The 11,208-nt window shown below is 41.9% G+C and overlaps 1 protein-coding gene across 1 annotated transcript in view; it reads right to left on the reverse strand.

The window, feature by feature from the left end:
- Positions 1–6: 6 nt before the first annotated feature.
- LOC123032046 (cholesterol 24-hydroxylase-like) overlaps positions 7–11,208 on the reverse strand; it is a 17,850-nt gene continuing 6,648 nt past the window's right edge. Inside the window, exons 2-7 of the mRNA XM_044447667.1 lie at positions 10,748–10,814; positions 8,927–8,999; positions 7,843–7,927; positions 3,293–3,403; positions 2,080–2,168; positions 7–1,254 (exon numbers count right to left, since the gene is read on the reverse strand). Of these exons, the coding sequence (XP_044303602.1) occupies positions 1,095–1,254; positions 2,080–2,168; positions 3,293–3,403; positions 7,843–7,927; positions 8,927–8,999; positions 10,748–10,781 (552 nt within the window). The 5' untranslated portion in view covers positions 10,782–10,814 and the 3' untranslated portion in view covers positions 7–1,094. The remainder of the gene's footprint in view (positions 1,255–2,079; positions 2,169–3,292; positions 3,404–7,842; positions 7,928–8,926; positions 9,000–10,747; positions 10,815–11,208) is intronic.

Raw genomic sequence — 11,208 nt, forward strand, 5'->3', positions numbered from 1 at the left:
AGTCATTAACTATCTCTGGTGCTTTAAGCTGCAGCCCTGTAATTCCAGACAAAATCTCACTGAACTCAGTAGAACTTCTGAGAAGACATTCATAGGATTGCTCACTTACACAGCATATATCTATACTCAGAATTAATTCTAACAAGTTCAGTGAGGCTTACCCCAGGTAAGGAGGTATAAGATTGTAGATTTAGGGTACAATTTGTTTAGAGGGAGAAGTGTCCTAAAGTATTGGAGTTCTGCAGACAGTATGTCTGTCTGGGAATGCCTGAGAGTTGAAGGATGCTCTCCTGTTATCATATGCATAGGACTGTGGCCTTTACACACTGTTTTCTGAAATGTAGCTTCACAATGTTTAATTACTGAGCACCTTTCATCTAGAATGTGTGCAATTTTGCTTATGCCTGCGACTCCACTACATTATCATTTAATTACATTCTCTATAATTTGCTATTTTTCTTTATTTTACTGCATAATTTGGGCTGAATATAGGACATTTTTATAATATTATTGGAGAAATGTCAGCAGAAAACTGCAATGGAATTTTCCACATTGCCTGCAAAACAGGTTCTGGTGAAACAGAATTTCAAATTACCTATTTCCAAAATAGGTTTTGCTTCCTTCTTTCAGTAAATGCATCCTTTCATGTTTTCTTTACATTTTCAGCAGTGGACACTGCTGGTGCTTTGATTCCTAACATTTAGTTTAACATTCAAATTTAACATTTTTCAAGTGACCGGGAGTGATTCAGAGTGAAGTGCTGGCATCCAGTCAGTTGCCATCTTCATTACCCAGAACAGCTCCAGCTTCTTAGGCAAGTTACAATGACCCAGTATCATGTCTTTGATTGTCTATGTGACACCGTTGGAAGATGATGCACTTCCCAAACACGGAGAGACCTTCTGGGAAGGCACAGGTCCTCCCCCTTTGCTGCTTTAGCAGTCCCTTTGCTCACCTATGTTCCTTCATTCCTGTCCCTTCTTGCCATAGCAGGAGTTGAGCTTGGCACCACAGCAAACAGAAGACAAGATGTGCCATTCAAGCAAAAGAACCAGAGAAGTAGCCAGCTGGCAGTGCAACAGCTCTGCTGTCTCCTATCCATCTGTATCACGGGCTCTTAAAGATGCACGCACATTCTCCAGGGTGTAGAAGTGTTCCTTGCCTCTGTGCATCCCTGCCTGGCTTACCTGTGCAAATTTCTGTCCGATACAGGAGCGAGGTCCCAGGGAAAATGGGAAATATGTGAAGTAGGGCCTTAAAAACAAACAAGCAACAAGGCAGGCAGCATTTATTGAGATAGGATTGTCAAGATGAGATTCATCGACCCTGAAAACTGAGTATCATCTACGTTTTCTGGCAGTATAAGCATCACCAATACATTCCATGACTACCAGTTCTTTTGTCTCTATGAATAGCTTGCTCTGCAGGGATTAGCAGGTTACAATGCTTATTTCCATGCTGCAAAGAGCTCCACATACTGATTTCTCCAGAGCAAGAGCAGAAGAAATGGCTAGAACAGGGGGTTTTTTTTTGTCACTTTAAAAATTCATTAAGTAAATGTTGATATGTACTAGTATATCATCTTAAGATAGTATGAATTCCAAGGAGCAATTGTCAGAAAAGCCAGACATTTAAAAGTAAATGTGAAAGCCACCTTTCAGGAAATTTTCCAGTGCTGCCTCTATTTCTATCATTTACACCAGGGGTCTCAAACTCAACTTACCTGGGGGCCGCTGGAAGTAGAGTCTGGGTGAGGCTGGGCCGCATCAAGTATTCCACCACCGCGGTGGTGGTGGGCCGCTCATCCCACGGCCGGCCCAGGCGCCACCGGTGCTTTGAAGGCCACAGGGCCCCTCCCCCGTGCCCCGCCCGTCCCGGCAATTGGCCCGCGGGCCACGAGTTTGAGACCCCTGGTCTAATTGATCTTACATACTAAAACTTTTTNGCCCGTCCCGGCAATTGGCCCGCGGGCCACGAGTTTGAGACCCCTGATTTACAAGTACAGATATTAAATTGTGGACATTTCTTATGAAATATGCATATTGTGAAAACAAAAGACATTTTAATAGTTTTTATTACCTTGGTTGGTCTTTCCTAAATCTGTCAGGATCAAAGACAAGCGGGTCCTTGAAAAAGCTTTCCATTCGTCCAGTCACATATGTGCAGAACTGTGGATGACACGTTTCATGTTTCGACATGTAATGTAAACTACAAAGAGTTTGGTCTTCTGCAACACAGACTGTATTGTTTAATTTAAACCCTGCTCCCTTCCTATTGACATTCTTTTCACAAAGGCTTGCTGCTTGATCCCTTTCTACTTGTGTATGTGTGTGTATGTGGGTGGGTGGATGGGTAGATATGTTTTTATTTCATTGAATTCAAGAGACCATCCTGATCTTGGAAGAAACTTTGTATTCCAGAGTATCTGACATAATTCTAGTGTAGATCAGCCAAACTACAGAAGCAAGTCTCTTCTCCATATAATATTGGCCTACTAGCTGGGCTGAAGTCTGGAGGAGTGGAAAGGTAACCCTTCACCTTCACACTGTTCTCATTCCACATACGATGCTCAGAATCCTTCAAGTTCACAGAGTTACAGAATTCCATTGTTTTGTGCACTTAAAATACGAAAAACCCACAATGATATACAACCCTACAATTCCTGACTGATTGCTTGTGTGGACATTCCCAGAGGTGATAGACAAGTTAAAATAGCCCATCCCAGGGCTGAGATGTTCAGCTCTGCTGATCTTTGTTGCCTAACTTCAGTGTGGATTGGGTTCAGTAGTGAAATGGAGGAAGAGGAACAAACTGAAATTAAATCCAGGCGAGAAGGAGGCACTGTTGGTCCATAAACAGCCTGGTGCAGGGACTGGGACCTAACCTGTCCTGAAAAGTTTGTAGCTTGGAAGTGCTCTTTGATCTAACACTGTCCCTGACTTTTCAGATGTCAGCAAGGGCAAGGAATACATTAGCACAATTAAGATTATGCAGCAACTGCAGCCATTCTGGTCTGGCAACAATTATCCATGCCTTAGTTAGAACATGGTTAGACTACACTAATATACTGTACAGAAAGATATTCTTAAAGAAAACCTGTAAGCTTCAAGTGTGCAAACTGTCCTGCCAAGCTACTCACTGATTTACATATCACAGTCCTATCTCTCCTATTTTGAAAAGTCTTTGACCATAATCAGTATACTAATACTTCTTTTAATGCTAGTGAGATACTGGCTATATCTCTGAAGGTTTTGTGTTGAATAGCTCTGAGATATCCATTCAACAGACTTACAATCAGGGAGGTGTTTGCTGGAATTTTGATTCCTTCAATTACATTTTCCTTTTCTGTAAAGCGCAGAGTGGCTGCAGCTGGAGGGTACAGCCGCAGGACTTCCTTGAGAACCTGAAACAGATTGAAAACCTTGTAGACAGCAGAGCCACAGCAGAACCATTTCTTTCTTTGCCTGCCTGATTTGGGAGATAGAGTCTTGAGATGCTTCTAGTCAGATAGCAGTTGGAATATGATTGCTCAGCTGTTTCCTCTTCTTCTCCTTAACAGATTTAAGAAGTGATAATAAAAGAAATGATAAGAAAACACAGCAGAAGATGGTATCCCTCAGACTGTCAGGAATGAGGCACAGCACTGGTACCTAGAAGCAGAATCCAGAGGCAGCCTTGTATTTGGGGCCCTGTGGGTTAAATTCCAACTCAGTCATGACTTTGCAGGGTGGCTCTCAGCAAACCATTCAGTCTCAGACCATGAACTGTGATCTTCCTTATACAGTTGCTGTTGAAGAACTTTTATTGTATTTTATTTTGTGTTGTGAGCCGCCCCGAGGCTTCGGCAAGGGGCGGCATAGAAATGTTTTAATAAAATAAAATAAAATAAAATAAAATAAATAAATAAGAAGACACAGCCACCTGGTGGCTTACAATTTTTCTGCACAACCAAATACAATTGTCCTGTTAGGAATAATTTGCAACAGGAGACTGATATCCTCACATCACCGTGGAAGGATTGCAAGTTTGGCAGGTATCTCCTCATCTATATCTCCCTTGCAAGGAACACAAAGTGGCTTACATGGTCCTCCTTGTTCCATTTTTATTCTCAGAACATCCCTGTGAGCTAGGTTAGGCTGAGGCTCAGTGATGGGCCTAAGGTCACCTAAGCAACTTCATAGCAGAGTAAGGGACTAGAATACAGATCTCCCAAGTTCCAGTTCAGCACTGTAACTGGTACAGCACACTGTCTATTTCAAACAGCAAAAAAGAAATGTGTGTTTAGTTTAGTATGCTGTCTTTTTATTAATGACTTCTTAGGAAAATATCAGTTGATGTCTGTGGCATTCAGAGCTAAACTACATAGTATATTAAATAGGATGCAGGCAGCTGAACCTCATTGTAAGTATCTGGATGCCCAATCTGGATTGGGACCTCTGAGGGCAGGTAATTTAGGGATTTAAGCCTTCCACTAGGCTGCTCCCCAATAAATTCTTGCAAACCTATGGAAGGTTTTTTTCTTTAATCCTGATAAGAGGACTAGAGTTTTTACAACAGAGTAAAAATATGAGCCCTTGCTGCATGGTGTTTATTTAATGTGTTTCTGAGAGAGTGAAGGGCAAATCTGCTTAACCTCCCTATAAGGTAAATGGGGCAAACCTGATCAGCAGGTTTCTACCACCTCTTTAGTATTATCCACTTTGCAGATCAATGCAGCTTCCCCTAGTGGATGGGGAAGAGAAGGATTTGCAGAACAACATAGCTCGCCCTGCTGATCTGGGTAGCAAAAGCTGCTTGGTTCACTTGGTGATACTTGCAAGATTGGTACCAGATCTGAAGGCACTTGCAGGATTGTTATACAGGTGCTCCCAGGTTATGGATGAGTTCCCTTCCTAAGAACATCCTTAAGCTGAATTCATATGCAGGTAGGATCATGTATATAAAAAGCATATAAATACTTAAGAAACACATCCATATATGCTAAAGCATCTTAAACACAATAGAGCAATTTAATAATGATAATAATACAGTAATAAAGCAACTACTGATACTGAAAAGAGAGGCAAATAATCTGCATGTATGTGTATAGCTATACAGTACAGTTCTTAAAACAGAGTAGATAGAAAGATAGAAAATAGTTAAAAGAATATTAAAGGTTAACATTCCTTGAGCAAGCCTTAATGTGGCGATGATGGAGATGGGACTGGTGTTGGAGAGGATGGCTTGGGTGCTGGAGAGTCAGGATTTCTTTGCACTGCTGGAACAGGGCAGGGGTCTCCCACTGGAGTTGCTTTCTAGTTCTGACTTTGCACTCACTGGGATGTGGGTGGCTGACAGGGCAGGCAGAACGCCAGGACCATGTGTTGGTGCCAGGCCGGGTTCTGTTGCTTGGCAGGACTAGAGGCTGGCAGTGTGGTCAATAGTCCAGGGTCAGAAATGAAATTGCAGGCAGTCCAGGAGAGTGCAAGAGAAAGATCACAGGCCACAAACAGTCCCGTGGTCAAATGCCAGGGAAGCAGCCAGATAAAGGAGGTCAAGGTAGAGGAGGGACACTACAGGAACAGACAAGAGTGGGCATGGAAAGGATAAACTAGAACAAGGCAAGGACTAACCAGAGCAGGGCAGGAACAGTAAGTGGGCGCTCATGGGCACTGCCTGCTGCTCCAGGACAAGATGGGACTTTTGTGTTTGCTCATTCATAAGTATGGGTTGTTCGTAACCCAGATGTTCATAACCAGGGACTAACTGTATTATATACGAGGGTTCTTCAAAAAGTTTCCATACTTTTTAAAACTCTATTAAGAATTTCAAAAACAAATTACATCACTTTTCTACATAGTCACCTTCTTTTGTGATGCATTTTTCCCATTGTTGTACCAACTTTTTAATGCCATCAGCAAAAATATATAAAATATATTTATAAATATAAAAGTGTGGAACCTTTTTGAAAACCCCTCAAATTAGGAATGGGAATACACCAGCTGGGAGCCACAGAAGGATCTAAGAAAGGCTTCTTGATTATCCTCAGCTTAGACATAGGAACACGCATGTGACAAAAAGTTAACTGCAGCCAAACAGGAACCCTGGACTTAAGGAAGTCAATTTTAACAAATTAAGAATAAGTGAAGTGCCATGGCAACTCAGTCTTACAGAAACGGAAACCAAGAGGGGTGATGAAACATGAAGAAAAAAAGTTTCTGCAAGCACAGCTACAAACAATTCCCACAAGAAAAAAAGTGTAGAAGACAACAGAGGAAGGCCATGTAGCCCCACAAACAGTTAAGTGACAGCCTGAAAGAAAAAAAGAACAAATACAGGAAGTGGAAGCAGGGCCAGGCCCCCAAAGGAAGGATAGAAACAAATAGCAAGGAATTGCAGGAATGGCGTCAGGAAGGCTAAAGCAGGAAATGAACTGAGAGTAGCAGGGGATGCAGCTCCTTAAAGTGGATGGCAGAGTGACAACAAAAAACAAGGAAAAGGCGGAGGTGCTCAATTCCTACTTCGCCTCAGTCTTTTCCCACAAGATAATCTACTACAAAGAGGAAGTACAAGCCAAAAGTGAGAGATGGCAATCCAAGATTGACAAAGAAACGGTCAAGGAATATCTAGATGTGAAGGAAACACAGGATGATTTCTGGATGGGCCTAGGCAGCCATAACTTTCAGGTGTGTAGGACATGTATGAAGTAACAACTGAGATAATGAGGAATAACATGCAACAAGCAAATCTACATTTGAAGCAAGGAGCTTCAGCAAATTTTAATTGGTAGAAATAGTTGCAAGCAGGCATATTAAGACCTGTACTGAGGAAAATTATAGCCAACCAAAATAGGGCTTTTCACAAGCTTTGTGTGGGAAGGTATAAAAATGATGTAAAAAGTTTGAACAGGGCTCTCAACAACCATGAGGTGCAGGGGCCTTTTTTTTTTTTTTTTGGTAAAATAATAGCTGATGTTGTCCTGTTAGTGTGACATCAGTCCCTGGAAAATTTCTGGAGCAAATTATTTAAAAAATCAGTCTTCAAGCACCTTGAAGGAAATGGAGTGATTAATAAAAACCAGCATGAATTTATCAAAAATAAATCCTGTCAGACTAATTTAGGGTTTTTTGACTGGATAACCTCCCAAATGGACAGTGGGAACACTGTGGACATAATCTACCTAGAGTTTAGCAAAGCTTTTGGCATAATGTCCCACAACATTCTGATAAGAAAATTAGTAAAAACTGGACTAAATAGAAAATCCAAAATTGGCTGCTAAATTGGATACAAAGAGTGCTCATCAATGGTACCTTCTCAAACTAGAGGAAGTTAACTAGTGGGTTGCCTCAGGGTTCAGTCCTGGGCCCAGTGCTCTTCAACATCTTTATTAATGATTTAGATGAGGAAGTACTAGGAAAGTTAATCAAATTTGCAAATGAAAGAAAACAGGGTGGAAGAGCAAGCACCCTAGAAGACAGAATGAAGGTCCAGGGCGATCTTGTTAAACTTGAATGCTGGGCTGAAAGCAAGAGAATGAGAGTCATTAGGGACAAGTGCCAAGTCCTCCACCTAGGAAAAAGAAACCAAATGCATCGATACAAGACGGGGAATATGTGGCTCAGTAGAACTGAAAATATGGCAATATGGCTGCTAAGATTTTGCTCAACAATAACAAGCTCTGCATGGAAGGTTTTGAGGTTATTAGGCTTCTCATGCTGATTGAGATACTTTGCTTAAAAATCTGCCAGTTTCATCTTCTCATTCCACATGGAAACAAAAATATTCCTCTTACCAGTAATGGCAAAGCAAAGGAGGCATGCAAAGCAGATCTGGCTTATCTGTTGCCTTGTTATTCAACGGTACCTGTGATAAGTATTTGAGTTTCTTAAGATCATCATAGGAAATATGTTTCTTCATACCAATGATATCATCCACTTCAGCCTGAAGTCTAAGAAGCAGAGGCAGGAAAAACTTTAGTTTAGTTCAGTGCTAATTAATGCTAAATGGAAGACTTCTCTACTTGAAAGGATTAATATTTACTGTCAGTTACAGAACTTCATTACACAGACAAATGCCCTGTGGTTCTTCTGTGAATAGACTGATGTGCAGTGGTGATAAACACCTGTATACACAGTCACTATAGTCAACATTCACAATCTAGTCACCATGATTATATACTGCCCACTAGCAGAGAATCATAGCATAGTAGAGCTGGAAGGGGCCAGAAGCTCATCAGGTCCAACCCACTGCTCAGTGCAAAATACCAACCTAAACCATCCCTCTCAGATGGCTGTCCATCTGGATTTTGAATGCCTCCAGTGTGGGAGAGCCCACAACCTCCCTTGGTAACTGTTTCCATTGTCATACTGCTCTGACAGGCAGGAAATGTTCCTGATACCTAGCTGGAATCTGGCTTCTTGTAACTTCAGCCCATTTTTCTATGTCCTGGACCCTGGAATGATCAAGAAGAGAGCCCGGTCTGCTTCTTTGTGAGAGTGCTTCATGTACTTGAAGAGTGCTATCATCTCTCCCCTCAGTCTTCTCTTCCAGAGGCTAAGCATGCCCAGCTCTTTCCCTCTCCCCTCAAAGGGCTTTGTCTCTAGTCCCCAGATCATCCTTGTTGCCCTCCTCTGAACCCTTTCCAGTTTGTTTGCCTCTTTCTTAAACTGTGGTACCCAGAACTGGACACAGTACTCCAAATATGGAATATGGAAGAGGCAAGAAGAGACAAGGTTGATGGGGAACCCAGCTTTCATCTTGGTAGAATAATGTATTTTTCACATAAATTGTGAAGCTAGAAGAAAGAAGGCTCATATGGAAAGTGAAAAGATTATGTGAATTGAGTCACAAACATAAAAAAGTGAAAACTTGCAAACTGCAGATAGTATATACATAGACATATGACCAAAAAGGAAAAGACAATGAGCAAAGAGTGCCGTTTACCTACTTTGCAACTATCTCTGGATTTCGTCCCAATTCCATTAGGGTGAAAGATAACTGGTTGGCAGAGGTTTCATGACCTGCAGAACAGATTAGCATTGGAATAAAACTAAAGATGGAATAAAACAATAGATGGCTTAAGAAGAAGGGGACGGCAGAGGATAAGGTGGCTAGATGGAGTCACTGAAGCAGTCGGCGTGAGCTTAAGTGGACTCCAGGGGATGGTGGAGGACAGAAAGGCCTGGAGGAATGTTGTCCATGGGGTCTTGATGGGTCAGACATGACTTTGCGACTAACAACAACAAAAACTAAAGATTATAGTTGGCCATTTTGCAACAGAATGAAGTCCAGTTAAAATATTTACAGACTAGTGGCTGAATTTTTTTACATACCTTCGGTAAGAGAAAAAGAAGCGAGCAAAAGAGAGTTTAGGAAATGTGGGGCATAGTCCAATGGCCTCATGACATTGTCTGGGGTCCCAGCTCTGAAGTCCTGGTCCCCGCTTTCCTCACAGCCAATGCAGAAAGAACCATGTTGTCTGCCTCTCAAGATTGCAACTGGGCCTCGGAGAGGGCAAAAAGGGGTGTGTTGTGGGAGGTGAGGTGTGGACACTGGGCAGAGGACTTGCCCCAGTTCTTATTGGTGAGCCAGCTACCTTCTTTCTCTTCCTCTGCACTTTACATAGGCAGCTGAAAATGGCCATCTAGATAAAATAGACGGTGCCAACACAATTTCTTCCATGCATGGGCTGCACATATTCCTCTGAGCTACTTTCAGAATCTGGGACATTTAATACAGAAATTGGGCTATCCAGAGATTTGTTTCTTCCAGAGGGATCCAATCCTAGCTAAAAAGGAATTTAAACTATGCATCAGCAATGTGCATTTTACTTTAGTCATTAGATTTCCATTTTGCCTTTTCTGCTCTTGCAAGGACACCAACATGGCGGCCATGGTCCTCCTTCTCTTCATTTTATCCTCAGCACAACCCTGTGGGGTAACTTAGGCTGAGAGTCAGTAACTGGTCCAAAATTAGCCAGTGAGCTTTGTGCGTGGACTGGGACTAGAACCCAGACATGTGGAACCATGGTTAATGAAAAACAGGTTTCCTCATAATTATAGCTTGCAAGTCCATTTCAACCCATAGAGGCAAACTATGTGTGTGGAATATGGAAGTGGAATAACTCTAGATAGCAAAGTGAATGAAAAATGTCCTAGACTACACCTTTACCTTCAAATTAGGGCCACAACAGACCTTCCTCTAGGCCCTAATTTGATTGCCCATGATCAAGTTAGGATTCTTCTGGGACTGCTGTGTATATGACACTGACTCGATTTAAATTTGTGGTCATTTGGTAATAGCACTTCAGGAGGAAAGGAAGGAAGCAGGAGCTGCTTCAAGATGCCTCATATCTTGGCTGCCTTGATCACCCCCCCCCCACTGTTCCCAAAACACACCTTCCAGCTCTCTCCAGTCCTGACTTTGGAAAAGATCCCATGTGGTTTTTTTCCACACCTGCTATGAGGGACAGGACAATGGCATTCAGATTTCTAGCTCCTATACCTTTGGGCCATTGGAGGATTTCCTCAATCTACTTTCCTGTTATTTAAATTAGATTTTTTATTTCCCCATTAGAAACTTTAGATGTTGGTAGAGCACAATGCAGTTTGCACTGGTTTTATTTACTTATTTAGGAAATTTATAGGACATCCATTACTGTCGTCTCTGGACAGCTTACAATATAGTTGAACGTGGGGAAGTCTGTTGCTGGCAGATCTTCTCTGGTGAAGTGGAGTTTGTGTATTTGAAGAGTAAAACACTGACAAACCTGCAAAGAAGAAGTTGACAAAATTGTCCAGCATGCTTTCATCATCACAGTCCCCTTCTTGTGCTGCCAAGAAAGCAAATAGAAAAAACAAGGTTGAGATCACATTTCCAAGAGACATACAGGCAAACTATAAATAGAGCTATAGAGATGTTGCCTCAGCACTCTAGCAAATCCTTCTGGAATAAAAGGAGAAACCTCAGATGTGCACAGGAGACAGCCTTGTTTTTCAAGCACCAGAAGGTTTGGAATCCAAGACTGTAAAGCAGAGGCAGCTGGGAAAATATATCCCAAAAAGGACTGCTTGAGACTGACTGCTGCTCAAAAGTAAGAGTCTTCAACATATCCATTTCTAAGATATATTTAATACAGGAACACAAGGAAGGGGATCAGAAGGGAGCATTTATCAGGGCACAGAGATCCAGACAACAGTACTCCCATAAAGTTAAACATAATTGTAGATT

This window comes from Varanus komodoensis, unplaced genomic scaffold (genome assembly GCF_004798865.1).
Source record: "Varanus komodoensis strain SLA01 unplaced genomic scaffold, ASM479886v1 scaffold526, whole genome shotgun sequence".
Classification (NCBI taxonomy): domain Eukaryota; kingdom Metazoa; phylum Chordata; class Lepidosauria; order Squamata; family Varanidae; genus Varanus; species Varanus komodoensis.